Source organism: Ordospora pajunii (genome assembly GCF_021821965.1).
Source record: "Ordospora pajunii strain FI-F-10 chromosome Unknown Cg_09A, whole genome shotgun sequence".
Taxonomy (NCBI): Eukaryota; Fungi; Microsporidia; family Ordosporidae; genus Ordospora; species Ordospora pajunii.
Genome location: NW_026848129.1, coordinates 384 through 26838, shown reverse-complemented (window position 1 = coordinate 26838; position 26455 = coordinate 384). Strand labels below are relative to the sequence as shown.

General features: G+C 41.8%; 24 protein-coding genes and 1 non-coding gene across 25 annotated transcripts; 13 read left to right on the top strand and 12 right to left on the bottom strand.

Moving 5' to 3' along the window:
• Positions 1-51: 51 nt before the first annotated feature.
• On the top strand, positions 52-2112 carry HK407_09g13800 (MCMP-loop domain-containing protein; the record flags this gene model as incomplete). The annotated part of the gene is made up of 1 exon (XM_060421342.1): positions 52-2112. The coding sequence occupies one exon, from the start codon at positions 52-54 to the stop codon at positions 2110-2112; it is 2061 nt and encodes a 686-aa protein (XP_060276423.1).
• A 64-nt stretch (positions 2113-2176) lies between these two features.
• On the bottom strand, positions 2177-2773 carry HK407_09g13790 (proteasome; the record flags this gene model as incomplete). Its single annotated transcript, XM_060421341.1, has 1 exon — positions 2177-2773. One exon carries the CDS (start codon positions 2771-2773, stop codon positions 2177-2179), a length of 597 nt encoding a protein of 198 aa, XP_060276422.1.
• Positions 2774-2916: 143 nt separating this feature from the next.
• Positions 2917-4170, top strand: HK407_09g13780 (uncharacterized protein; the record flags this gene model as incomplete). Its single annotated transcript, XM_060421340.1, has 1 exon — positions 2917-4170. The coding sequence occupies one exon, from the start codon at positions 2917-2919 to the stop codon at positions 4168-4170; it is 1254 nt and encodes a 417-aa protein (XP_060276421.1).
• A 70-nt stretch (positions 4171-4240) lies between these two features.
• Positions 4241-4423, bottom strand: HK407_09g13770 (uncharacterized protein; the record flags this gene model as incomplete). Its single annotated transcript, XM_060421339.1, has 1 exon — positions 4241-4423. The coding sequence occupies one exon, from the start codon at positions 4421-4423 to the stop codon at positions 4241-4243; it is 183 nt and encodes a 60-aa protein (XP_060276420.1).
• A 145-nt stretch (positions 4424-4568) lies between these two features.
• On the bottom strand, positions 4569-5471 carry HK407_09g13760 (cyclin; the record flags this gene model as incomplete). Its single annotated transcript, XM_060421338.1, has 1 exon — positions 4569-5471. The coding sequence occupies one exon, from the start codon at positions 5469-5471 to the stop codon at positions 4569-4571; it is 903 nt and encodes a 300-aa protein (XP_060276419.1).
• Positions 5472-5697: 226 nt separating this feature from the next.
• On the top strand, positions 5698-6825 carry HK407_09g13750 (V-ATPase; the record flags this gene model as incomplete). Its single annotated transcript, XM_060421337.1, has 1 exon — positions 5698-6825. The coding sequence occupies one exon, from the start codon at positions 5698-5700 to the stop codon at positions 6823-6825; it is 1128 nt and encodes a 375-aa protein (XP_060276418.1).
• Positions 6826-6965: 140 nt separating this feature from the next.
• On the bottom strand, positions 6966-8078 carry HK407_09g13740 (putative 50S ribosome-binding GTPase; the record flags this gene model as incomplete). Its single annotated transcript, XM_060421336.1, has 1 exon — positions 6966-8078. One exon carries the CDS (start codon positions 8076-8078, stop codon positions 6966-6968), a length of 1113 nt encoding a protein of 370 aa, XP_060276417.1.
• HK407_09g13730 (protein kinase) lies at positions 8071-8949 on the bottom strand (the record flags this gene model as incomplete). The annotated part of the gene is made up of 1 exon (XM_060421335.1): positions 8071-8949. The coding sequence occupies one exon, from the start codon at positions 8947-8949 to the stop codon at positions 8071-8073; it is 879 nt and encodes a 292-aa protein (XP_060276416.1).
• Positions 8950-9141: 192 nt separating this feature from the next.
• HK407_09g13720 lies at positions 9142-9213 on the top strand. Its single transcript has one exon. It is a non-coding gene; the product is annotated as a tRNA-Glu (tRNA).
• A 221-nt stretch (positions 9214-9434) lies between these two features.
• HK407_09g13710 (uncharacterized protein) lies at positions 9435-12287 on the bottom strand (the record flags this gene model as incomplete). Its single annotated transcript, XM_060421334.1, has 1 exon — positions 9435-12287. The coding sequence occupies one exon, from the start codon at positions 12285-12287 to the stop codon at positions 9435-9437; it is 2853 nt and encodes a 950-aa protein (XP_060276415.1).
• A 176-nt stretch (positions 12288-12463) lies between these two features.
• On the bottom strand, positions 12464-13153 carry HK407_09g13700 (uncharacterized protein; the record flags this gene model as incomplete). The annotated part of the gene is made up of 1 exon (XM_060421333.1): positions 12464-13153. One exon carries the CDS (start codon positions 13151-13153, stop codon positions 12464-12466), a length of 690 nt encoding a protein of 229 aa, XP_060276414.1.
• A 170-nt stretch (positions 13154-13323) lies between these two features.
• HK407_09g13690 (putative POP1-like nucleolar protein) lies at positions 13324-14622 on the top strand (the record flags this gene model as incomplete). Its single annotated transcript, XM_060421332.1, has 1 exon — positions 13324-14622. The coding sequence occupies one exon, from the start codon at positions 13324-13326 to the stop codon at positions 14620-14622; it is 1299 nt and encodes a 432-aa protein (XP_060276413.1).
• A 44-nt stretch (positions 14623-14666) lies between these two features.
• Positions 14667-15464, top strand: HK407_09g13680 (uncharacterized protein; the record flags this gene model as incomplete). Its single annotated transcript, XM_060421331.1, has 1 exon — positions 14667-15464. One exon carries the CDS (start codon positions 14667-14669, stop codon positions 15462-15464), a length of 798 nt encoding a protein of 265 aa, XP_060276412.1.
• A 33-nt stretch (positions 15465-15497) lies between these two features.
• HK407_09g13670 (uncharacterized protein) lies at positions 15498-16913 on the bottom strand (the record flags this gene model as incomplete). Its single annotated transcript, XM_060421330.1, has 1 exon — positions 15498-16913. One exon carries the CDS (start codon positions 16911-16913, stop codon positions 15498-15500), a length of 1416 nt encoding a protein of 471 aa, XP_060276411.1.
• A 172-nt stretch (positions 16914-17085) lies between these two features.
• Positions 17086-17682, bottom strand: HK407_09g13660 (uncharacterized protein; the record flags this gene model as incomplete). The annotated part of the gene is made up of 1 exon (XM_060421329.1): positions 17086-17682. The coding sequence occupies one exon, from the start codon at positions 17680-17682 to the stop codon at positions 17086-17088; it is 597 nt and encodes a 198-aa protein (XP_060276410.1).
• A 50-nt stretch (positions 17683-17732) lies between these two features.
• HK407_09g13650 (putative clathrin adaptor protein) lies at positions 17733-18140 on the top strand (the record flags this gene model as incomplete). The annotated part of the gene is made up of 1 exon (XM_060421328.1): positions 17733-18140. The coding sequence occupies one exon, from the start codon at positions 17733-17735 to the stop codon at positions 18138-18140; it is 408 nt and encodes a 135-aa protein (XP_060276409.1).
• A 79-nt stretch (positions 18141-18219) lies between these two features.
• Positions 18220-18417, bottom strand: HK407_09g13640 (uncharacterized protein; the record flags this gene model as incomplete). Its single annotated transcript, XM_060421327.1, has 1 exon — positions 18220-18417. The coding sequence occupies one exon, from the start codon at positions 18415-18417 to the stop codon at positions 18220-18222; it is 198 nt and encodes a 65-aa protein (XP_060276408.1).
• Positions 18418-18621: 204 nt separating this feature from the next.
• HK407_09g13630 (uncharacterized protein) lies at positions 18622-19296 on the top strand (the record flags this gene model as incomplete). The annotated part of the gene is made up of 1 exon (XM_060421326.1): positions 18622-19296. The coding sequence occupies one exon, from the start codon at positions 18622-18624 to the stop codon at positions 19294-19296; it is 675 nt and encodes a 224-aa protein (XP_060276407.1).
• Positions 19297-19329: 33 nt separating this feature from the next.
• Positions 19330-19566, top strand: HK407_09g13620 (uncharacterized protein; the record flags this gene model as incomplete). Its single annotated transcript, XM_060421325.1, has 1 exon — positions 19330-19566. One exon carries the CDS (start codon positions 19330-19332, stop codon positions 19564-19566), a length of 237 nt encoding a protein of 78 aa, XP_060276406.1.
• Positions 19567-19607: 41 nt separating this feature from the next.
• On the top strand, positions 19608-20243 carry HK407_09g13610 (uncharacterized protein; the record flags this gene model as incomplete). The annotated part of the gene is made up of 1 exon (XM_060421324.1): positions 19608-20243. The coding sequence occupies one exon, from the start codon at positions 19608-19610 to the stop codon at positions 20241-20243; it is 636 nt and encodes a 211-aa protein (XP_060276405.1).
• Positions 20244-20346: 103 nt separating this feature from the next.
• HK407_09g13600 (uncharacterized protein) lies at positions 20347-21633 on the top strand (the record flags this gene model as incomplete). Its single annotated transcript, XM_060421323.1, has 1 exon — positions 20347-21633. One exon carries the CDS (start codon positions 20347-20349, stop codon positions 21631-21633), a length of 1287 nt encoding a protein of 428 aa, XP_060276404.1.
• A 196-nt stretch (positions 21634-21829) lies between these two features.
• On the top strand, positions 21830-23773 carry HK407_09g13590 (ABC transporter; the record flags this gene model as incomplete). Its single annotated transcript, XM_060421322.1, has 1 exon — positions 21830-23773. One exon carries the CDS (start codon positions 21830-21832, stop codon positions 23771-23773), a length of 1944 nt encoding a protein of 647 aa, XP_060276403.1.
• Positions 23774-23819: 46 nt separating this feature from the next.
• Positions 23820-24395, top strand: HK407_09g13580 (uncharacterized protein; the record flags this gene model as incomplete). Its single annotated transcript, XM_060421321.1, has 1 exon — positions 23820-24395. One exon carries the CDS (start codon positions 23820-23822, stop codon positions 24393-24395), a length of 576 nt encoding a protein of 191 aa, XP_060276402.1.
• A 54-nt stretch (positions 24396-24449) lies between these two features.
• HK407_09g13570 (uncharacterized protein) lies at positions 24450-24986 on the bottom strand (the record flags this gene model as incomplete). The annotated part of the gene is made up of 1 exon (XM_060421320.1): positions 24450-24986. One exon carries the CDS (start codon positions 24984-24986, stop codon positions 24450-24452), a length of 537 nt encoding a protein of 178 aa, XP_060276401.1.
• A 593-nt stretch (positions 24987-25579) lies between these two features.
• Positions 25580-26218, bottom strand: HK407_09g13560 (uncharacterized protein; the record flags this gene model as incomplete). The annotated part of the gene is made up of 1 exon (XM_060421319.1): positions 25580-26218. One exon carries the CDS (start codon positions 26216-26218, stop codon positions 25580-25582), a length of 639 nt encoding a protein of 212 aa, XP_060276400.1.
• Between the last annotated feature and the right edge of the window lie 237 nt (positions 26219-26455).

The window sequence follows — 26455 nt, the reverse complement described above, 5'->3', positions numbered from 1 at the left end:
TGTCTTGAGAGGTTTGATGGCATGCAACGTTTTTTGAGGCCCCTTTGAGCGATGGAATCGAATTGCATAGAGGCATTCAAGAGCTTTGCTGAAGAGTACCGCACAGCACAAGGCAAGGATATTGCAGAGGTGATTGCAAAGATGCCGCATGACGGTGAGCAGCGCGTGCTTTTGAACATGAACGAGATCAGGGTCTTTGACAAATCGCTAGCAAAGGGCATTATTGACAATCCTATGAGTATTGTTCCATTCATTGAAGATGAGCTGAGCATGATTGGAGGGCGAAAGGTATTTATGGGTGTGTATGGGTCGTTTGGCGATTATTCTGTGAATCCAAGGACGCTTTCAAGTGCGTATCTTGGAAGGATGATCTGCCTGGAAGGGATAGTAACGTCGTGCTCGATCTGCAGGCCGAAGGTGATGAAGAGTGTTCATTACAGTGCAGCCAGGAACCTGTTTTACTCGAAGGAGTACCGAGATTCAACCATGATTACAAAGCTACCGATTACCAATACGGTGTATCCAACTAGGGATCCTGAGGGAGGTCTGCTAACGACTGAGTTTGGGCTTTCGGAGTATTTTGATTACCAAACTGTTGTATTGCAGGAGATGCCTGAGAAAGCGCCGCCCGGACAGCTACCCAGGTCTGTAGAGGTTGTGCTGTCGTTTGACCTTGTTGACAGGGTGAAGCCTGGAGACAGGGTGAATATGTATGGAATATACAAGAGCCTTTGCTTTGGAGGACAAGGATTTCCACTGAAGTTCAAGACAGTGCTGATTGCAAACAACATTGAAAGGATAGGGAGGAAGAAGGAGGAGTGTGTGAATGAGGCTGAGTTTCTAAGGCTTTCTGCAATTCCGGACCTGCACAAGCTGGTTGCACCGAGTATTTTTGGGCATGATGCAATCAAGAGGTCGATAGGGCTGCTTTTGGTTGGAGGAAATGAGATTGTGATGAAGAACGGAAGTAAGATCCGAGGAGACATCAACATTCTTCTTGTTGGGGATCCGTCCACTGCAAAGAGTCAATTGCTAAGGTATGTTATGAATGCAGCACGGCTGTCTGTTGCAACAACAGGGAAAGGATCGAGCGGAGTGGGGCTGACAGCAGCAGTAGTACAGGATAAGGATACGGGCGATAGAAGATTGGAAGCGGGGGCAATGGTGCTGGCAGACAGGGGAGTCGTGTGCATTGATGAGTTTGACAAGATGAATGACGGAGATCGGGTAGCAATACACGAAGTGATGGAGCAGCAGACGGTGACGATAGCGAAAGCAGGGATTCACACGACGCTGAATGCAAGATGCTCTGTGCTTGCCGCGGCGAATCCGATGTGGGGGCAATACAGAGAGAACAAGTCGCCACAGGAGAATGTACGGCTGCCTGAGAGTCTTTTGACGCGATTTGATCTGATATTTGTGACGCTGGACAAGTCGAACACAGACATTGATCAGATGATTTCGAGCCATGTTCTGAGAATGCATATGCTTGAGAATGGATATGATGAGCCTGCTGGAGTTAGCCAAGATGTTTTCAGGGCGTATATTCAGTGCTGCAAGCAAAAACGACCTGTGCTTTCGAGGGATGCGGCGGGGCTGATAACAAAGGAGTACACATTATTGAGGCAAAGCAAAGACAGGAAGGAGCAGGTTGTGTCCATAACACCCCGGCTGCTTGAGACGATGATACGCCTTGCGACTGCAAATGCAAAACTAAGGCTCAGCGATGTTGTTGAGTATTCTGATGCAGAGTGTGTGATATCGCTGATCAAAGACTCGCTGTTCCAGAAGGTGATCAAGCCAGGAAAGAAAGTGAAGGTTGCAGGCACGGATGAGAATGACGAGTTTGCGATTGATAGCACAGGAAGTGGATTGAAGCAAGATCTGGAGGCAGTGATGCTTGGCGATGACAAGGCAGAGTACGTCAGCAATGCATTGTATGAATACAGCATTGATCTGAATAATCCAAGAGTTTTTGGAATTGATGAGTTTGTAGAACGTCTTGGGGTAGATGCAGGCGTGACATTGCAAGAGGTTGAGAAGGTGCTTCAAGATCTTGCCGCCAAGGATTTGATTCTTTTTGAGAATGGAAGGATATACCTAATCAACTAGGCTGGCTCCAATATAATCCAAGAACGATCTTCAATGCATTATAAAGATGCAAAGACCAATAAACCTAATTGCTTTTTATTTGAGGATGCAAAATTTTGGTGATTATTCCATCATCAGTGACTATTTTGATCATGAAGCTTTCCAAGTTGATCATGAGTCTTTCTCTTATTAAATTGATACATTTTTGAATGATTTCCAGCGCTTCTTCGATGTCCAGGGACTCCAAATACTCCTTGTCGAAGATACCATATGCGAGATACATTGCATATCCATTTGCACAGAACGGCACGGGCGACATTGCTCCGTATTTATCGATGGACCACAATTCGTACCCATTGGGGCCTTTTCCTGCAATTATGGACGACACATTGAGAGGAGCCTTTCGGGAGTTTTCATGGATTTTGTTCTGCATTATATGAGCAACAACGCTAGGACTTGGCTCAATCTCGTTCTGGATGCTTTGGAAGAGTGCCTCCTCAGAAATAGACAGCATTGCTCTGAATGCATCTCCTTGGTCTCCGGTGGCTGATATCACAACTTTTTCTTTGATGCTGACGAACTTATCTTGTGATTCTTTGATAACAAACACAGACCTTGCAACTTTCATGTCTGTGGCAATGACTGCAAAGTTCCTTCCCTTTATTGCTATCGATGTATCCATTGTAGGGTGTGTCAACAAAAAAATACATGTTGTTTCTAGGTAGTTTTGTGGCTGAGCGTTGATGCTTCGTTCATGCGGTCGAGCCCACAGAAAAGATCACGTAGCCTGCCTGGCATTAAAGCATGCGGAAAAATTCTCCCTCAATGCAGCTCCAGATCCCAAGGATCAACAAGACGAACTATGAGCGCATGCTAAGAGAGATTAGGCAAGCAGAGGACATAAAGGGCGTGGCAGAGGACATAAGAAATGTTATACTACTGATGCCGCACAAGTCGTCGATAATAGCATCTCTTGTGTGTGAGCTGATTAAAGACGATACAGAGCTTAAGAGCACCATTATTGAAATGCTAGATAGTATTATTAGAACAACCAATGCTTATGAGATGATTTCTGCAGTGTTTACTTTGAAAAGGCTCGGCATATGCTGGGTTAGCTGTTTTTCATGGATTGAGCATGGGCCTGCATCTTTTGTGGCTGGGGAGCATGAGTTTGACGTTTGTAGCAACGACTTGGTCAATGAGTGCAATGCAAAGGCTAACGAAATCCTTGGAAGAATCAGTAAAGAAGATTTTGAAGATACGTTTTGTATTATGCAGGTGGTTAGAAGCTTTAGATTTTCGGTGCAGGAGTGTGTGATGCAATTGAATGTGTTTAATAATCACAAGCAAGTTGTTGATGGCTTGCTTCTTCTTTATGGAGAAGGAGAAAATGCGCTTTATCTGACGATGGTTGTGATTGAACTATGCAAGAAGCAGGGGTTTATGAAAACCTTTATCCACGAGCTTTGCATGAGGATGGGCCGTGATGGCAAGGAAAAGGAAAATGGACAAGGGGCTAGTGGGATCAATAAGATGGCACTGCCGCTTGTCTTTGAGTATTTTTTCTGCAATAATGAAGAAAATAGTGTCTATGCAAGCAGCTCGTATGTTCCTCTTGGAAGTGTTGAAGACAGAGAGATGTTCAAACAAGCCGTTGATGAAGAGGTAAGGATAGAGATGGAAAGGATTTCTGGAGTGACGAAAGTTAAAAGGTTCTTTGAAGATGATGCGATTGCTGAGGCCGATTGCATGGTGAATAAGATCTCGAAAGAAGAGTTTGAAGACAAGGTTCTGAGTAGACATTATTCGAACGGAGATGCAGGTAATAATACTGAGGACAAGGAGTTTTTTTTCAGAAATTTCTGTTATCTTGGCTCTCCAAGCATTTCGCACTTCTTGACATATCTTGAGATGTACAAATCGCACTTCCGATTAGAAGCAGATGACCAGCAGCTATTTGTAAATGTGTTTCTTGATGTATTTAAATCTTCTGAGTCATTCAGTAGGATTGTATTGGAGAAAATGGTTTTGTTTGGAATGCTACAGAAAGAAGTAGTCGATTGCACGACAAAGCAATGAGCATATAATGTGATTGTGGGCAATATCCATTTATTAAAGCAAAGCTTGATAGTTACTTGTGTAGATAGAACTAATTGTTCAGGTAAAGATGCTTTCCGGCCAAAACCAATAGCATCGTCAGCAGGAAATTCAAGAATACAAGAGGCAGATAGGCAATCAACTGAAATGGAGCCACATGCTTTCCAATTGCCACGCAAATTACAGAAACTATATAAGAGATGCTTATAGTGAATGCTATAAACCTGTTTGTCATTTCAGGGCATCCATATAAACAAATATGATGTAGGCATAGATGTGTGCGATTATGCATATGTATGCTTTAGTGTTTGCATTTTAGTATGTAATAAGAGGTGAGCAGTGTTCCAACTTTTGTAAATCTTTTATTTCGTCTGCAATGGCTATCTGAAGTGTTTTTTTGAATATTCCTTGGTAAACGACGACACATGGAAGAATTTTGGCAGGTTATACTTGTTCTGTATGTTTTCAAAGGGGATGTCTTCGCCTATGATATGCACAAGGGCGTTGAAGCATTCTCGTATGTCTTCTTTTGTGTGCCCTGAGTAAATCACGAATAGGTTCTTGCATTGGTCCTGAGAGGTCATTTTCCTTGAAAGATACATTGCAGTTGCAGCCCTTATGGATCCTTTGAATGCCAGGAACTCTTCATAAAGAGTCATCAGCTCTAGCAAATACTTGCCAACCATTCTACTATTGATTTCGTAATTGTTGGCTTTTGAGCATTTTCTGAGAAAGTTCAAAGGCGACACATATTGCAGATCATAGTTTAAGGTGTGTAGCATGTACTTTTCTGCCTTTCGTACCTCTTCATCTGTTAATGTCTTTTCGGTGAGCAGCACGAATGTTTGGAGTGCAGGGCACACCACCTCCTCATACTTACAGGCTATCATGAGTGCCGAGATTCCAACGAGTTGAAGCTTCGAACTAGGAATCACTCTGAGGCCAAGAAACCTGTCTATTAAATTGATTGCAAGAAACAGCGTGTCATGGCACATTCCAAGCTTTTCGTGTATATCTATAATCCAATCGACGAGTAAGCTCCTCATTTTCCAAGGAACACCTTCGTTTGCATATGTGTATGGCTTGTCAATTGACAGGAAATATTTGAAAATGTCATCTGAGTACTTGTCAACCATGACTATCTGCGATTCATCACCTATTTTTTGTTGTTTGTACATCAGCTCTTCCATTCTGTTCAAACGTACTGCAGTCTTTTCTGACTCCTTATCGACCTTGTTGGTTACGTTTCTCAAAGGTTCTGGCTTCCTGAACGGTGTTGTCATTCTGGGAGTCTGAGGGATGGCTTTTGTGTGTTGAGATCATCATCCATGTAATGGTCATCGGCATACCGCATCGCCACATTATACCGTAAATGCTTGACTAGCATTCATTCCCATACTTCAGCATGAGTAGCTCAGAACAATCGATCGTTTATTAAGCCTTCTCTGGCTACGAATTGCATCACACCAAAGATCCTTAAACAATTAATGCAGAAGTCCTGATAGGCCAATGTTTTTGGACAAGCTTGAAGCAAAAATGAAGGAATCAATGTCTGCAAATACACACGCTGAATGTATCAAAATGTTTAATGAGGCAAGAAGTTTGGGGACCAAGGAAGCAATGGCACTGCTCTTGAGTAGTGAGGACGTTGCGTTTTCTATACTTTCTTCATCTCCAGAGATGCTAGATGAAGACGAGTTGATAGGCTTACTTTTCTGCTCAAGCAGCTACTCTAGATACAAAAGCGCAGAGATTATAACAAGAATGTATGCTAATAGGGTACACAGAAAAGAATATCTGTCGTTTTTCAAGCAAATGCTGAAAGAGAATGCGTCTTATGACGAAGGCAATTACCTGCTTTGCCTGTTGATAGATTTTCTGTCATACAAATCAAATTCAGATTTCAGCGTTGATTCAAGAAAACTGGATCTCATGTCGAGCAGAATGTTCAAGGACATTCTTAATGTTTTTGTTTTTGTGAGGGAGGTTCAGTACAATGCACTTATGATTATCCTCATAGCTTCATACAGCGAGGAATGTATCCAGAAGATGGACAAGCTGATTGATGATGTTGTTGTTGTGATGAAAGACAAGACTAGGGAGAAGATCCTCAGGGTTTGCTATGCAATTATTGCAAACATTCTTGATCATGGATATGTTTTTTCACCTGGCCGATTCAACGATATCTGCCGATGCACAGAGTTGCTTTTAGAAAGCGGATACGGAGATGTGGATTTGATTGCAGATCTTAAGAAGGTAAAGAGCAGGATAGTGAAAAGCAGAGAGACATTCTGCATCAGGAATTACCTCAACGAGCTGTTTTCTGGGCGCTTTGAAGACTCCGAGTACCATCACAGAGAGGACTTCTGGGCTGCAAACCTTGAGATGCTGATGAAGAACAAGGTGGAGATAGTCAAGGTTTTGAAGAAGTACTTGAAATCAAACAATCCTTCATGGATATGCCTTGCATGCAATGACATTTTCCAGATGGCCAAGGTATCTCCAGATATAAATGTGCTACTGAATAAGTATCAGGTTAGGGAGGTTCTTTTTGGGCTAGTGCATAGCGAGGACGATGATGTAAAGTTTCATGCAATCCAAGCTCTGTACATGTGCATATCTTCAGAGTGGAGCTGATCTAATGATGTATGGGAATAAACAAGGTATTATTGAAACAGATCGTTTATTGTTGTAATGCAAGTAAGTTGTTAATAGCTAGTGCCAAGAATCAAAGCTAGTTAAATGTGTAGTGAATCGCCAGGCATATATTGCTGGAGTTACATCATTCCTTCGTTCTCATACCAGTCAAAAACTAATTCAAGATTCTCCACCTCTCTTTCATATGCAATTCTTCCACAAGTAAAGTCCTTTATAATCATCTTCAGGCATTTCCCTATTTTCCATCCCTTCACAGATGACATCAGATTGATGTAGTTTACTCCCTTAGTGCATCTTGAATCGTTGTAGAATCCCTTCAGTGAATAGAATCTGCACAGCTTGTTGACACCAACAAAATCAATAATGTATTCAAGATGCTTGTTCAGATCAAGCAGCTGGTCAACATTTAGTATTCCATGGAGCATTAGATCTATCTTGCTGTGTCTTGGAAAGACCAGTCCTGGGCAGTCCAATAGACGCTTCTTGTGCCCAAGAGGAATTGTCTGAATCGCTTTAGTCTTTCCTGGCGTTTGGCTTACTTTTACTTTCTTCTGGTTCATTATCAGATTGATAGTGCTGCTTTTTCCAACATTTGGGTAGCCTATGAATCCAATTGTGTCTCCATCAATGCCAAGAACAACCTTAGAAACAGCCTTGTTATCCAATGCGGAATAGTATAAGCATTCATATCCCTCAATTTGCATTTTTGTGGACGAAAGGTCTTCCTTGTTGATCATAAGGACATGTCTTTTTGCAGGATACATTTTGCGCACGTCGTTGTTAATGAAGAACTTCGGATTTCTTGCATCAACGATCTGTACTATCGTATCGCTTCTTTCGCATGTAATCCAAAACTGCCTCCATATTTCTATGTTTCGCTCAAAAATGTCGTTTTTCTGACGCCTCCTCCACTCCTCGAAAATCTTTTCTTCGATTTCTGCATACATGCTTTTATCAATCGAGTCGTAAGGAACTCGCGGAGGAATGCTTAGCGATAAGTCAAGGCGCTCTTTCAAGCAATCGATGATTGCATTTGCTTGGCTTTCCTCTTCTACCTCCTCAATGGCATTTGCAGGTCTTCCCCCAGATGTTATACTACCCTTGAGGTTCAGCTCTTCGGACAGTTGATTCGTTCCTCCATATTCTGTAATAGAGCATCTTTTAACACCTGGCTTGATCTTCAGCCTATCTCCAAATCTTTTTTCGATTATCAGCTTTCCCCATTCATACATCGTTCCGGGGCCTTCTAGTGCCGATATTTGAATGCATCACAGGAATGCTCTCCATCTCTTGGGAGATGCCAGAATAGATGCCAAAACAGCCTTCGCTGTGCAAAAGCCGCATTATTTCGTCCATGGTCATTCTGGCCTCGTAGTTCAGATCAATGCACCCTATTATTATGTTGGAAACTGCTTTTGGAATTCCTTTTGATTCAATAAATTTCATAAGCGGCTTCTGAGCACCTGCTATTCTTCTGATCAGTGCCAGCTGATTCTCTTTGCTTTCTCCCGGAAAAAGAGGCTCCATTGTCATTATCTCATACACCACGCATCCCAGGCTCCATACATCAATGTAGAACCTATAGCTTGTGTTACCCACCAGCAGCTCTGGAGACCTGTACCACAGAGTAACAACATCGCTAGAATATGGCGGAACTCGAACCTCCATATTTCTAGAGAGCCCGAAGTCTGCTATTTTGAGCACGCCGTCTTGTGTGACCAGTATGTTTTGTGGCTTGATGTCTCTGTGTATGACATTCATCTTGTGTAAGTAATCCACGCCACATGCCAGTTGGGCGATCAAGCTCATCTTGTCGGCATTCTGATGCATGGATATGTAGTTCTTCAGCTCATATTCGACGTATGGAAATACCATTGTCAAGAGCGTGTCTGTGTGAATTATTGTGATGAGGCGTATGATGTTTATATGATCTAGTCTTTTGAGTATTGATATTTCTCTGAGGGCTGTTCCAGGCATACCTTCACGCTCATTGAGCCTTATTCTCTTCAATGCAACATGCTCTCTTGTTTCTGCATTGAAAGCCTCGTAAACATCGCCATATGTTCCTGAGCCAATAAGCTCGCCAAGAATGTACTGTGTCATTGTGTTTGTTGCATCAATGGAATAATGCTTGATGATGTTTCAGAGACTAAGGGCATGGCAAATTATGGCGCAGCATGAAACAAAGCATAAGTTACAACACGTGAGAAACAGGCATAGTGCAAAACCAGGCAGATACAAAAGCATTTACCACCAGAAACAATCTGAACTTGTTCATGGCACAAAACGATAATATCCTTGTTGGTCCAGTGGTTAGGATGGCTGCCTCTCACGCAGCAGGCTCGGGTTCGATTCCCGGACGGGGAACTTTTTTGCATTCAACCACATCCAAATCAAACACAACTGCATGCATGCTTCGATCTTCAATTCTCCACATCTTTGCTGAGCATATGCATCCACACCATTAGCCATACATGTACAGATCACACATTAACAGTACATGGTACTATAGCATACAGAACGATTGCTCTTTACACACAGCATGCTTTAATCCAACACAAAACATCAAGCACAATCTCATTTAATCATCAATGATAAACAATCTGCAACAGTGTATACACACATGGCATCCATATTTCTGCCATGTTCTCTCCACTTTCTGCACATTCACAAACAATCTTCTGCACATTCTGCTTCATCTCCTCAGTACTTGCATTCTTCTTCATCTCCATGTTTATCCCGTTCAATCCTCTCAACACCTTCGCTCCAAAAGTATTCCTAGGCACGCTCTTATACAATGCAAACTTCTTGGATATATCCTTCAGCTTGCTTTTGATTATCAAATTCGCTTTCTCAGATGCTTTCTCCGTCAATCCTGCTATCAAAGACTCAAACTCAGTAAGAATCTTCTCAGAATCCAGATCTGCTTCCTTTGCTGCATCATTCACATTTTGCTGACCCATCTGAGGCGATGGCGACCTCAAAACAGAGCCACCCATTCCTTTCATGCTTGTTTCTCCAGGTTTCAAAAAACTCTCCCGATTACTCATCATCGGGCTTGAGATCATTCCAGGCTTAGGTATCCCCATCTTTGGCGGTGTTCCCTTCCCAATAATCGGGCTTCTTACTCCTTGGGACATCGATCCATACACAGGCATCGATGGTGACTTATTTAAATGCTCAGACGATGAATTCATAATCGATGCATACAGCTTTGACATTATCTCCTCAGATGTATTTGCGTATCCTGACGACCCTGAAGTGCCATATCCAGGTCTTGGAATGCTTGTCCGAGACTGTGGCATCTGCAGAGTAGGCGACTTACCCACTTTTCCTAAACTTGGCGTTGAAGATACCGGTGGCCTCTGTGGAATGCTTCCAATCGCAGGCATCGGTGGCATGATTTTATTCACCTTACTTGTAGATACTTCTGTATTCACAGACCCTCTTTTTGCATCATGCTGCGCATGAAAATCCTTTTCTCCAAGCTTCAGAGGCATTCCATACATTCCCGTATTAGCATGCTTTGGAGAAGCAATCCCTTTCAATGGCTCTTCTATCTTCTGTTGCTCCTGTTTAGGAATGGCAGGCTTGTGCATCTCTTTCACATCATAAATATCCTCGCTCTCAGGTACATTTCTGTCAACAACACCGTGGCTCTTCAAATTCCCAAGGTACGTGTTTATCCCCACATCCTCATACTTAATAGCAGGCGGCTTTTCTCCATGCGCCATTCCATACCAGAAATATTCATTAATTATCTGATCCTTGTATGCTCCTCCCATCAGCTCTAAATCACAGACCAATCCCTTATACTCCTGGAAAAATTCTCGCACTTCATACACACTTGTTGGCTTCTTGTACATGGACGACTTCAGCTCAAAATACTTCTCAAGATCATTCGTAATTGCATACACACATAGCTTTTGCCTATCCTCTAGCTTCTCTGCCATCTTCAGTGCATTCTTAACAAACTCCTCATCACTCAGCAGCGAAAAGCTGATCGTTGCGAGAAAAACCATCCATTGGTCCGCAGATATCTTCTCCAAAAGCTTCGAAAACACAGAACTTATCTGTGTAACAGAAAGCAAAATCAGCATATCATCAAAGCCATCCAGGCACTCAGGAAACTCGTCCTTATCCTTTGCTAATGCAAGCAAAAGCGATAACGAAACTTTCTTTTTGCTTTTTATTGCATTTTCATACGCCTCCTCCATGTCCCCTCTAATAAGAGACAGCGTCAGCGGATCGCAAAGATCAAGTTTTGCATCAAGCTTCAGCCCTTCAATACCCTTATTCAAATCCTCCTCGTCTTCAGAGCATTCTTTATTCGTTCTCATGCACTCCTCCAGTAGAAGCTCACCCAGCTCTTCTCTGTTTAGTTCATATTTGCCATCCTTGTATAACAACTCCTTGACTTTCATATGAAGCTCATCCTCCTCCACTTCTTCCAGGCACTCGTCTTCAATCACATACTTTTCTTTTGCAATCACTTTGTCTCCAATAATACACGAAGAATACCGTGAAATCACATTCATGCTTACCCTAGGAACTATCTCAGTGGTTCCAGATGCATACGAAAACGCCATCAGCGGATCTTTCCTCGAAAAGCTCATCTCAATCACCCCATCAACATCAATCGTATCAACCACCCTGTTCTCAGACATCTCAATTATGCTTATCTTCTCCTTTGACGCCGCTGCAATGTGCAACTCGTCAATAGTAGACAGCCCAATCATTCCGTTCTCGTGCTCTCCTATCTCAGACATGCTGTCCGAACTCAGGTTGAAGCACTGCAGTGCTTTCTTGTCCGTAGCAGCAATCACAGATGTAGATCCACTGGGATGCCACATAACATCATTCACCATGCTTATTCCCTCCCCCCCAAGTGTCATCGCCACATTCTTCGCCCTTATGTCCAAAATAAGTATCTTTCCATCGTCTGTCCCAGCACACAGAATCCTCGACACCTTCTTGTTCCATGCAAGACACGTAATGTTGGACGAAATCGATATGTCGCTTGTGTACTGGCTATCAAGCTTGTTCAGATTCCAAAATATGATCTTCCCATTCGACGACCCCGCTGCAAGCACCTCCTTCGACAGATTGAAGTCAAGCCCAAGAACACTTCCTTCCAAAACATTGCAGCTCGAAAGCATCTCAAAAGAGGCTTCCTTCTCAGGAACAGCCGCATACAACGTCACCTTTCCTTCCTCATTCCCTGTTGCCAAAACACTGTGCCCTTTACCCTCACACCACTTCAGTCTATAAAACTTGTTATCTGTTTGTAGCGATGGATACTGTACGCCAAGGCTGTAGTCATATAGAAACAGCTCAGATGTCAACGAAAACGATGTATCAAACAGCTTGCTCTTCGTTCCCATCGCCATGAATGGGCTTTCATCAGAAAACGCAGTCAGGCATCTTTTGTTGAATTTCATTTAAGGGGTCTCCAAAACACACAATCTTAAATCAATTCATTCTATCTATTTAATATCACATTCACAGCATATCCCAGCAATAAATAACAGCAGTATACAAACCACAAACACCAGCATGCAAATAATCGTAGCATACATCTGTGGCCTCATCTATTCTGCTCTGCAGCACACATTCACTAAAATTCATCTGCTTTGCTGCTTATACATACTGCAGTAAAAAAGCTTGCTTTAATTTCATCTCCCACAAGCACAATTTTCATAGACGAGCTCTGTGGCCCATATTCCATCTTCATTGCACAGAATAGGTCAGATATTTCAAAAATATTCCTGAGGTTCCTTCCTATTCCTTTCGCCTTCCACTCATCTGCACAATCCAGCCTAAATCTAACCCTTGACTTGTTGCCGCTTACTTCTCCCATTCCATTTGATATTCTTACTTCAACCTTTTCATTCTGAATTTCCTTGCACATGGTCTTCATCATGCCTGGATCAAGATCTGTTGCATACATTCTTGGCTCAGATCCAATCTCAAATGGCTGTGCACATGCATGAAAAACACTCCTTCTAAACACATACCCTTCGAACACATACTCAAACACCATCACATATTCATTCGTAGTTATTCTCAGATGCTTCATCTTCTTCATGTAGAATCTTTGTCTTGGAATCGATACATGCTTATTCTTCAAAGCTAAGTCTTCAAACATGCAGTTTGCAAGAGTAAACTCAAGAATTGCCGTCTTGTCGGTAGAAACCACCTGGATACAAACCGCATGCATTGTGTCAATCGAAATCGTGGGTGTTTTGATCACTTGTATCATCCTGTCGATGATTATTGAATTGTGTGCAGTGATTGTGCAGTCCATTATGCCTGTTCGGGGCATTTAGTGGCTCTACATTGTCGTTGCATGCCGATCTACGCATACTTGCAATACATTAATAGCCATATGCATGCATTGTATCAGCTCGGTTAAATGTGCAGTATTGCGCATGCAGAATGCCATGGCCAATGCTATACAAAATTTGCTCCCTCAGAATGAATGAGAAGGAAATCAATCCAATAGGCTTTGTGAACGAGCGAGCAAAGGAAATACAGGCAATAGAGGCTGCCATTGATGCAAGCAGGAGAAAGTCCATGATGTTCCAGAGACTTCCGTTTTATCTGAGAAGGCGTACAAGAAGCCATGAAAAGAGATCACGAAGAAGAAAAAACGTAAGAAGGAAAGATAGACACGGGCTAAGAACACATACCTGGTATGCAAAGAGATTTGAAATGGTAAAGGCATGGGGTACATCAATCCCATTCAGAAGGCGGCTTAAGAGCAGCAAATTCATATACAAATCACAGAGCAGAGGATATGTTTTTGACGAATCGTACAAAAAGGCTGTTGTTTATGAAAGACAAAGCACACTATCATTTGCATCTGTACTGGGAATCAATCTCGAGATGGAGGATGTTATCCAGACGATTGTCTTCGGCAATGCTATGCTTGAAGTGATTGTGAGCGAGAAGTATGTTGTTGTTATTTCTGCCGAGGAGGAAAGCCTGAAGGTTTGTACTGAAGGGATGGCTGAGCACAGTAGAATTGAGTGCTGTTTGTCGATCATAAAGGCTGATGAGATGTTTTTGGACATTGCCATTGAGGAATCAAGCAGGTTTGCAAAAATATATTGCAATAAGAGATGCCTGCGAGTTGAGGATGCGGTAGATGGAGAAGTAGATAGAATTTTATACATCAGAAGCATGTCAGAGCACGAGTCTGGAAAGATTCTTGTTAAGAGGGGTCAGGTAATGGGTCTTTGGCAAGATATGATAAATGCAGGGATGGTGCCTATATGTGTCGAGGAGCTACAAAGGCTTGCATTTGAAAATGAATACATGGTGTATCCTTTTGATTATCCCAACAGCAGTCTCTATAAAGAGCTTGAGCGCTCGTGTGTGGATCCTGTCCGAGAAAAGTACGAGCGAACACCGATTTCGAAGAAGATGCATATTGATACTGGCCTGATGTATCTTGCAGCTGATGGCATTGTATCGTTTGTGGTATTTGAGCTGGAAAAGGGCCATGCCGATAGATGTGCACTCATTTATGACGAGAGTGATAGGCTGATAGGAAGAGTGGTAAGGGGAGGGTTCTGGTTCACTAGAGGATTATGCGGAGGCCTGGCATATGTTACAAATGATGTGCAAAGTGGAGCAGAGTTTTATCTGAGAAACATTGATTCAAAGCATTTTTATCAGATCCGAGTTACAAAGGTTTTTGATTGCAAGAAGGAAACGGAATTTAGCCAAGCAGTGTTTGGTGGTATGTGTATGACAAATGCATGTACCTAATATTTGAATGATTGCTGTTATGTGGGATGATTCTGAACCCATATATGCATGGATATGAGCTTTGTGGTAAGGTGTTTGCTTATGATACAAACCATGATCTTAAGGCGTACTCAAATTTGGTAGACAGCGTGGTGAGTATAGTGTATATTGGAGGATTGGGATCACATATGGCAGTAGATGCATTTACAGTATCTCTTGAGAAGTATTGCTCAAGAAACGGCTATAGATTTGTCATTCCACAGCTAAGATCACATCCGCATTTTGGATTGTTTACGATTGATGATGATGCGGAAGACTTAAATGGATTGCTAATGAGTCTTGAAGGTGATGTAGTTCTTGTGGGGAATTCAACAGGATGCCAGGACATTATTCATTATTTGAAAGTATTTGGGAATTCAAATGTGAAGCTGGCTGTTTTGCAAGGAGCAGTCAGTGATGTAGAGTACGAGGAGCATGTGATGAACGATCTTGGCAAGTACTTGCATCAGGCACGTGGTATGAGTAAGGATGCAGTCATGAACTACCGGGGAATGTACATCAAAGCACAGAGGTTTATGGATTTATTTTGCAGGTACGGGAAGGAGGATATGTTTTCAAGCTACTTATCAGATGAGTTTTTTATGGATTTGAATACTATGAACACCAGGATTTTATTTGTTGTTTCTGGTAAAGATGAGTACAGTGTGTCAGACATAATGCCAAAGTTGAAGCTTGTAAGCAATTCTTCCACAGTGTGTATACCGGAAGGCACGCATCTTCTTTGTACGGGCAACGACATATCATTATTCCTTGGATATCTTGACAAAGAAATAATTAGAGTTTTGAATGTAGAATCAGTTTAGCAATGTCTCATCTACGAAGATTTGCTTTTACATTCATTTTGGTATACAAGCACATTTCGTGAGTATTAAATCGTTTACATTGTCTATTAAGGTGTCCACCATCCGGTCGGCCATGTAGAGTTCTGAATGATACTCTAATGAGCACAACTGAAGCCTTGCTTCTCTGAGAATGTGTGCAGCGGCATACCGATTGATTCCTATTGAATCCATTGGCGTATCTAGCATCATTAGGGCAATCAGGCATAAATTTCTGTGTATATCTGGCCTTGTGTAGTCATTGAATATCTCAATAAGCTTGGTGGTGATCTTGCCTGCCCAAGACGTCTCAAAATTGAAGATGACAAATACCAGCAAGTCCAATGCACTGCACATATCCATTCTATCAAGCATTTCTATTTCGCTTATGATTTTTGATGTAACTGATTCCAAGGATGCCTGCTTGCCATGAAAGCATCTTAGTGTGCATATTCTGTATGAATCATACTCTGGAAGGTCAAAGCTGTCGTGCATCAAAAGATAGTCTGCTAGCAAATATGCCTCGTTTCGTTCAGTGGATGCTTTTTGATTGCATGCGTTTGCAACATTTTCTGCAGAAATCAACGCTAGTGCCTCCTGTGTGTACTGAGCATTATCTTTTATGATAAGGTATATAAGACGCCACTCATTTGAGCTGACTAGCGACTGCATTTCGATTCGCTTGTGCACTGTGCACTGGATCTTTGAGAAGTCTGGATTCTTCAGGTCTATAAGCGAAGCCAGAACCTGGCCTGTTTCATTTTGATGTGCAGCTCTGTACTTCAATACGACATCCCAATTCAACTCATTGAAGTAGTTTTGATTGAATGTGCAGTCTTTTAGCAGAAGAACCAGCAGTGCCATCATTTCCTTAGAAAACCCGTTTCTAAGCATTCCTAGTGTGTTTTCGAATACCTCTGCAAACGTGAGCTCCTTTTTGAAGTTGACATCGTATTTGATCATTCTGGATATCAGCTCTGTTTTCCCTTTCCTTACCATACGAACACAATAGTAGGCTGCATTCGATATCTTTGACATACATTTTGGAAATGCTTCAGATACGCTTAATTCGCACAGCAGGTCGTATACGCTTTCTTCTTCTTTGTTTTCCTGAATACAGGTGCATATTGCATTCAAGCTCGAATGATTATTTACAATGATGTCGATGAATTCCATCCTGTTTACACAGTCAAGAGTGTTCTTTATTACCTCAATATGCATGGAAACATCTTCCATCTCTTCCATTGAGTTTATTACGCTTTGCAGTGCACAAACACCCACCTCGACAGGATGTATCTTCGATGCCTTCAATATCTCGTTCAATGCATCGACTCTGTCCTCATAGTATATGGAGTCGCTCAATCGGTTCGACAGGATGTCCAGCTCTTCCTCTGTGCACATACTGACTGGCTCGGCATGTCTTTTGAAAAACATTCCAGGTGGGCATGCATTGCAAATTGATTAATGCCGTGCTCTTCACTCATTGTTCTGTCATACTCTCATCAAAACACATAAACACAAAGAACATGCTTTAGCCATGCCCATGCACTGATGCGAATCAAACAACAACCATTTATTAACGCATATTACACAATCAAGGTCTCACTCATGCCTCGTGCTTCGATGGCCAGAGAATCTGCATAAACCCCACCTGTTTATGCCGCCTCAGATTCTTAGAAAAGTCAATAATCATGTTTCTATCAATCGACGGGCTGCTTTCGTAGAAATCGGTGAAGTCTGCCTGATCCATGTATCCCTTGCTTCCTTTGTCGTAGCTATCCATCAGGCTCTTGACATCCTCCTCTCGGCCACACTGCCCCATTATGTTTTCTAATCTAATAAATACATTTGTGCAGAGCTTTCCGTCTCCGTTCAGATCGAGTATATCAAACAAATACTTCACCCTGCTCTTCACATCACTCTTTTCAGAGAATATCCCCAGGAATGCAAGGAAGTGTGGAAACGTCATCCTGTCATAGTCAACCATCTTTTCGATGCTTCGCATGATTAGCTGGCTGAACGGATTCGATTGGAACTCCGGAATGTTGTTCAACTCGTTGTATGTCAGATACCCATGTGTCTCCTTGTCCAAAAACTGAAACCTTTCGTACAGATTTTCAATTTCTCTGTAGTCAAACACAGTGCTATTCTTAAGCTCCTCTATTTCCTCCTCGCACAGCATTGTGCTACTCAGTGATCCCATTGGGGTGTGCCATGATTCTTATTAAGAATGTTTCATGATGCTTCATAAACATGACTGTGTTTACGAGTATGATCAAGAAGATATATGGATTCAGTTCAAGTGGCGAGACAAGGCTTAAAAGAACGTATCAAAAATCGCTTGATGATGCAGGTATCAGAGAAATTGTTCTAGGCCATGCAGAAAAAAACATCGTGGATGGCGATCAGATGGTTGTTTTCAATAGATTTGGCGACATATTCATTGCCTTTGTCGTTGAAAATGAAAACGGAATGTACATACTGTCTTTGATAAACAACCTCATGTCGATATACGACAGATTTTTCAGTAAAGTCTGTGAGCTTCACTTCATTTACAACTTCAAGGAGACTCATCTCATTCTCGATAACTACATCGTGAATGGAAAGTGCATTTCTAGCGACGCACTTGAAGTAATGAAGCAGGTAGACTGCCTGAGGTAGAATACCCAATGAACACTGAAGCAAAAATAAACCAACTCAAAATTTAATCCATTCGGTACTGCACTATATATTGTCCTTCTTATAATCCATTTGTATTCTCATCATTGCGGTTTTCGTTTTCAGACATCTCGATGTTTAGTTTTTTTATTTTCTTGAGAAACATGTCGATGTTTCCCTTGCATTCCTTAAGCACCACTCTTGCAGATGTTCCCATTCTATTTCTGGTTTCAGGTGAGTCGTAGTGTCTTTTATTGGCAGTGTTTTGTCTGTCAGACATAGAGGGTCTGCGGCGCTGTTGTTTATATCTAAGGTACTAATCCATAGTAATGTGTTGCATCATGTATATCATGTACATAATGTTGTGAATGGAGTATTATGCGAGTATTTTGCTGTGTTATGGTGGTGGTGCAACTGCACATATGCAGCACTTGTTGTGTTATGTGTTTGCGTATCTATCATATGCAGTGTGTGCCAGCCCATCATGTATGCATTTACTCTTTTGTATCCAAATATCAATAATTTGGATGAAGTAAAGGAAATTGCATTGAAGGCATGCTTAGACAGCGATTTTGATGATGAAAGCCAGATAAATGCTCTAAATAGCGGTTGTGGTGTGCATTCGATGTATTCCTGCATTAAGAAAAATTACATGAAAGTCATGCTGCAATTGGAAGGCAAAAAATTACACGACTTTCTAAGATTGAGGAGGCGATTTGCCAAGAAAAATCACGCTATTTCTGAGTTTTGCAGGTTTAAGCTTGTGGCTACTCTCGATAGTAGTGGCCCAACTTACGAGCTTGTAGATGGAATGCACAGAGAAACGATTGAGACAAAGCATAGCAGATGTCCTTTTTGCAACATGAGTGTGCCAGTCAATGCCATGACTATGCACCTGAAAGAAGCAAAGTGTGGGCAAGAAAGCTCGGCCACCGAAGGAAAAGTGACTGTTTTGTTTGATAAAGGGGTCAAAACGGAATATGAACAGCTTGTGTTTGATGCCATGAGTGTTAGAATGCTGAAAAGAATGGTTTATGACAGAACAGGGGTGTCTGTTAGCAAACAGACTATGTATAGGGGAGACACAGCATTGAAGAATGATGAGATTGTTACTAACGAGACGATTGTCTTAAGGCAAAAGAGGCGTGAGCAGAGATAATGAATATGAATTTGATGTGTGGAGGCCCCTGCAATGGAGTTTCAAGCACTCGATGTTCTGAAGAACTCCAGGAATGGATATGTAAAGGTGATGACGTTGAACAACAAGATGTACCGTGGGATACTTGAGAGTTTTGATATGCATGTCAATACTTATTTGAAGGAGGGATACATCAAAACGGAGGGATCTGAAGAAATGTATGTAGGAGATGTGCTGATCAATGGAGTCACAATAGCGTTTTTTGACATTGTGCAAGACAAGATGAAGTAAATGATGTTATTGGTATTTATTTGGGTTTATGCATTAGTTGAATGGGGGTTGTTGAGCTTTCATCACAACTGTATGATGCACTTGTGTTTATCAGTAAGTTTGCGTCAAAAGTAACAATATCTGGAGCTGGAGTGTGTTCGGAACATATTTTAATTGAAATACCGGTGCTGTGCGATTGTGAGTTTACTATGTGCATCAAGGATTTGATGAAGATGCTTGAAAGCACCAGAGAGTTTGTTTTTGAGGAAAGGGGGCTGAAATACAGATATGAAGTTGGTGTTGGCGATGGTAAGATGGAGATTGAAAAAAGTGTGCAGATTTTTGATGGCATGTATCGAATAAGAGGTGGTGTTTTGTTGCTAAGCTTGGTAATAAACGATTTCAAAGTGTTGAGCAGAGATGATATTGAGATTACTGCAGACAAGGAAGGAAATGCTGTGTTTAGATCGTCTGGGATGGTGAGAACGGAAGTGAGGTATGCTGGGGTGAAGGTTATAGATCACAAGGTTGATTCTGTAAGGGTATTGGCAAGATCGAAGGACTTACGTGTTGTTGAAGCATTGCATGGAGAGGCTGTTTTTTCATTTCTTGACACGCATATCCTTGTCTATTCGTTTGAAAGTGGGCATACTGTGGTTGTTGTGGTACGCCTGCTTGCCGATAGCACCGAACTCTAATGAAGCGAGATTGTGTAGCTGTGCTGGGAATATTAAGCTGAATGTACCTGAGGCATTTATCTATTGTATGTGATATTGATTTGTTTTGTTTTTTTGATCCCCTATGCATGACATTGAGTATTTGCTGAGGTATCTGCTGGATAGCGCGACACTGAAGGTTGAGAAGCTTGAGGATATTGCTGATGCTCAGCAGGTAGCTGCATTTAACAAGAAGTTTGGAGATACGCGACGAATTCGTGGGTTTTGTGCGGAGATAGGGCCTACGACGTATTTTCCGGTTTTCAATGTTCCTCTTAAGGCAGACTCGATTATTCACAATGTGAAGTTCTGCGAGGTTGCGGTTGGAGAGGCGATATATGTATCTAAGGAGTATGTAAAGCAGATGAATCCTCCAGGGCACTACGACTCGTTTGTTACGAGCGAGCATGGATACCAGGTTGGGTTTCTTCCTGACTCGCAGATGAATATGAGAGAGTACTTGTATGCAGTCAAGGACACAAGCAAGGTTCTGCCGCTTTTTGATGTGACGTTTGAGTATGACATGGAGTTAGAGATGAGAAGCAAGGGGTGTTTTGTTTGCGACAGATGTCGGACGAACCAGTCTGTTTCGTTTTGCCCGGCGGAGCGAGCGAGTTTCTGTGAGGTGTGCGACTCTGAGGTACACAGCGACTATTTTCTGAAGAGGCATGTAAGGTACTACTTCAACGAGGTGGGGAAGAAGAAGTTTATTTACTGTGCAAGCCATCCCGAGACGATGGTTGACTACTTCTGTGAGGAGTGTCTGATTCCTGTGTGCACGAAGTGCAAGATAAACGGAAATCACTCTGAGCTTCCAAACGGATCGCACAGCTTATTGAATTATGTTGAGGCGTGCGATAGCCTACAAAGGATGCTTACGACGGGAAATTTACAGCTGATTGATGAGGAGAGAGTTTTGAAGGACTGTGTGGTTGAATTCAGAAAGAACGTAAGGATGTTCCAGAGCAATATCAACGATGTAAGGAGCAAGATCGAAAGCGAGTACAAGAATGCATTGAATGAGCTTCATGCGTTTGAGAAGAAAGAATTCCAGGTTATCAATACGCATTACATTTCATATCTCGGGAGATTAGCGGAGCTCGAAAGGATGAAGGAGTATCCGACGAATCTTGAACCGTCGCAACTGCTTAAGGCATTCAAAAGCGTTGTGATGCAAAGAGAGGCTGTGCCGCAAGAAACTGAGAATGTAGTTTTCAAACCCGCAGAAATTTCGCTAAAAGGGCATCTTACTCTGAAGGATGAAGAGACATACATTACAAGGAAGGGATATTCGTCTAGAATGGACAAAAGTACGCAGTTGTATGTTGAAACCCGAGGAATCAATGTGAATGGCCAAGGCAAAAATAAATGAGTTCTATAGTTTTTGATGTTATTTTTTGGGCAAATTTATTTCTCCTTTTGCATGAGCCTTTTGAGGTTTTGAGAATACAATAATCCTTGATAGAAGCAACAATTAAACTAAAGCAAGGATTATGCATAAGGGAATGCAATGTGATTGACAGCTGCTTCTCCTATAGTAATCAAAATAGTTTGATTCATGAAAGGCCATGGAGGAGCAGATTGCTTTGAAGTTTGAGGATGTGTTTCTGAAGGTGCCTTGCAGAAGCTTGGATGCAAATAAAGAGTATATAGAGCTAGTCTCTGGCATATCTGGCCAGATTTGTTCAGGAAAACTTACTGCAATTATGGGTGGAAGCGGAAGTGGCAAGACAACCTTTATGAAGCTATTGCTTGGAAAGGTAAGCAGCAATGCATTGACCTCGGGAATTATATCGCTTAATGGCAAGCAAAGGTCTGCTTATGAGTGGTTAAAGAGTGTTTCATACATGGAGCAGTTTGATACGTTTTCTGCATATCTGAGTGTTGAAGAATCCATAAGATATTCTTTTATTTTCCGAGGGAAAGCGAAGCCAAAAGACTTTAGCATATCTAAAGCCGTAGACGAGATAATAAGCGAAATGGGATTGAGGAAAATAAGAAAATCTTTGGTGATGACAATTTCTGGTGGCGAACGCAGAAGACTTATGCTTGCCATGGATCTTGCTGCAGAGCCCGACATAATTTTTCTTGATGAACCAACGAGTGGACTTGACTCACAGCTAGCATTAGAAATCGTCCAGATCCTAAAAAAGTATGCCGAGTCAAAGAACAAAATCATCTTGATGACTGTGCACCAACCAGGTAACATGATGCTTGGCATGTTTGATGATATAATATTTTTGAATAAGGGGAAGATGATGTATATGGGGCCTACATCAGGCTTGCAGGGGTTTCTTGAGCTGAATCAAATACATAAGCCAGATGATCTATCTATTGCAGAATGCCTTTTCGCGATCGAAACAGACTCGTTCGTATCTGAGCAGTATGGCATGGAGTTACACACTTCCAATCGCAAAGAAATGGAAAAATCAAACGAATATTGCATAGTCACTCTGTTTTCATGGAAACATGTATGGCATTTACTTAATAGACAAGTAAAGATAGACTATAGAAACGGAATGATATCGAACATATTGCTGTTTAAGTTGACTATCCTAACATTCTTGTTTTTATTTCTGTGTTGTAAGGTGAAGTATTCTGTTTTCATGTTCATTAGCAAGATGTTTCCAGTATACTCTGAAAATAGCAAAGGATACATAGATGACCTCAAGATATTCCTTCGAAAGTTATATCCAAGGCTGGATGTAATGTATGCAGACGTTACGGATTTTCTTTCATATAACCTGATTCCATTCATAACATCATTCTCCATATTCAACGACTCCTCGTTCCTGGATAACGAGGCACTCTTGAAAAAGGAGATGTTTCGATGTGATTACAGCCAATTTTCCTTGCTTGTGTCCATACTAATATATGAGTGTGGATTTTCGTTGTTGAGATCGTTGTTTTTTTGCATGCTTATTGGATTCACACAATTCAGAGACATACTGACGTCGCGAACTGTCCTGATGCTTACTACAATGCCTCTTTCAATGGTGATTTTCATGATTGCGGCCAAATCATTTTCGTGCAAGACATATCCGCTCAACATTACCAGAGTTGCAGCATTTGTGCTCACAACGTTTTTGAGGCCGTACTCGCTGAGCATAGAGCTTGAAGAGCTGTATGAAAAGTATGTGTTTATGAAGTACTTGTATCCTCTTTCATATTCTCTGTTTTTGTGCCCGTTTCTTTTCATAGACACGCTTTTCTATGCTACTCTTGGCGAGACAAAAAGCATATCGCCAGGATTCAGAATACTACTGAGCCACTTCAACAACATAGTGCTGTGTTCAGGAGGATCTGCCAAGAGTGCTATGAACAGAAGCATAACATTTCTGAACAGAAGCTATCTTTCAAACAGCTCATTGGCGGTGCTGATTGTATTTTCATTATTATTGACTCTCGTGCTTTCGATGGCGTTCCTTATGTTTAAATTCAGTCCAAGAGTCAGGCTGATACTGAGCAACACGAGCCTGGCAATGGATCTCAAGGAGGTTACCACCAGCTAATAAATAATTTCAAGATTTAGATTTATATGTGACTTTAGCGATACGCATGGGGAGGGTGTTCAAGAAGTTCCGTCTACAGAAGGCAAAGGAGCGAAGAATCGGGCGAGAAAGGCCAAGGATAGGCAAGCTACGGGAAATAGCAAGCCATAGAAAGGAGCACGACAGCGTTGAGAAGATTTTTTATTGCCTCAGTGTTTCTGGCCGAAGAAGAATGGCATACCGAAGAATACTGGACTTGGATGAGCTCGAACTGCAGAAGAACATATTTCTTGTGTCTGAGAAGATACTGGGCACAGTTGTAAGCTTTGATCCCATAGACAAGCTGTTCTATCCTGTAATGAAACGAATACTCGGGTTGAAAAACAGCTCTGCAATACACGGCATGCTGATTGACTATTTTACTGCATCGATTCTTTGCAGTGTGAAGTATCAAGAGTTTGGCATGTTTTTACTTAGACATGCTCCTCAGCTGCTGTTCAGCAACAAGGACAGAATTGCTGGCATTCTTCCGAATGGAGAGCTCAGGGCAGGGATTGAAGGTCTGAAGAGCAGGCACAGGTGCCCTGTAGTCAAATTCGACCAAAAATACACACTGCTGAAGGCAAATGTGCTGCTGGATTGATTAAATAGCTTGAGCTGGATCTGGCCTAGCAGTGTTATGCTTCCTGGCGAAGAATTAAGTTGTCTGAGCGGTCAGGAAATAAAACGCAGAGTTGAAGTATGCTTCATAGAGGATGTCAAATACCTCAAGATCCTCGTCCATGCTTTCAAAAAATGCAAAAACAGGCCACCTTACATCATTCTTCCACTCAACTGCGGTTGTCTCAACTCTTTTTTGATTCAGGCAAATCATCTTTGTAAGCGTGGCATTGCCTACGAAGTTATTTTCATGCAGCTCAGCATGAACCCTGTACATGTATCCATCGAGGTAGTCAACTTCTAGCAATTTTATCCATTTGGCATCTATGTTGCCATCCTCGTCAACAGGAAGCAATGCCTTTGCAATTTCATAGTTCAAAAGCACCTGCTCCCAGTATGTGTTCGAGAAGTCAGGCAATCTGTGCACAAACTCTCTACATTTTGCAAAAAGCGGCTTGACTATTTTGTGCCACCTTAGCTTGCATTCGAAGTCTTCCCGTGCAAACTTTTCATATTCATTGTCTATTTCCGATTGTATGTCGTCTAGACATTGAAGTATTTCGTTATTTTGCATTCCAGGGATATGGGGACTGTTTTAAGATACAGTGCACTTAATGGCTGTGCCTTGGCGTATTAATTATCAATCCTTTGGGTGCTGGATCCTTCAATCTGTCTCTTACTAGCATGCAACAGCTGTTACTTAATGGCTATTGGCCTATAATCATAAATATCCATTACCATTAATCCTTTATTACCTAGCTTACGACTTGAGTTATATCTACTTTGTGATCCTCCACTTCAGCACTTCAAGACCTTTACCTCAATAGTTATTAAGAATATCATTAGACTATAGCATACATAAATCCATTCTTTCTTTCGGCTATGATCTCCCTGGCCAACTCTAGCATCCATTTGCTATAATCCTCATTGATGGTTTCTTCTATCGGCTTTATGATTTGGATCATTTTTACCGCAATTTCTTGCATATACACCAATACTGGTATTAGGCCACAGCATTCTTCATTACAAGTTCTAAAAACTCAGAAGGCATGCCTACTGATTTCTAGTATTTTTCTTGGCAAAAGTCTACTGTTTTATCTATTGCATTTATCAAGCCTATCTCTATCTTGGTGATGCTGCATTTCCATTACACTTTATGCTGTTCAATCACTGGAAAGGCAGGCCATACACCATGTCATACATCAGAGCTATACCAGCCAGAGCGCACAACACATAAAAAGTTTTCCATCCTATCCCCCTGGCCCTCTCCCATGCTATTTCGTTCACCATCTCCGCCTTCTTCCTCTCAATGCTTTCCTTTATTGCCCGTATATTCATCTCCACCTTGCTCTGCTCCGTTCTTATAGCATATATATCCTTCAGCTTGTGATCTGGCACATAACGCTTCTCTGCACGTGCAATCCGCTCATTATTCCGCTTTAAGGCACTATCGTGCTTAGTGACATTATTCCTAAGATCTCTTTCCTTCTCCACAATCAGTCTTTTCATATCTCGCATTTCTTGATTGCATTCTCCTTCTTTGCGTTTCAGATCGGACAAGCCTCTTATGTACGAGCTATTTCTACAGTTCCTCTCAAAACTTGCCATGCGCTCATTTGACACTCTCCTGTGCCTTGCTTCCAATTGCTCAATATCATTCTTATTATTCCACGCTCGCTTGCACACAGACTTGTACTCTTCGCTCAGTTTCTTTATGTCTTCATTGATGTGCTCCACTTCTGTAGCATGCACATCTTCCATCTCAAACACCTCTTCTCGCAGCTTGCATATCTTCCGAGGCAGCATCCTCAGCTCTTCTTTGCGCAATTTCTCCTTTTCCGCAGCTATATCGCCAAGATCTTACTCATACTGCCTTATCTCTCCCGCCAGCACATCCTTTCTTCCACGCTTGCTTTCTGTAGCCATCGGATTCTTTCACATCCATGCAATACCCAATATCAAATATCTACCAATACAACCAATGTAGCATCATCATATGCCGTGCCGCCTTGGAATCTTGCTCATCATAGGCATCTCAGCCAG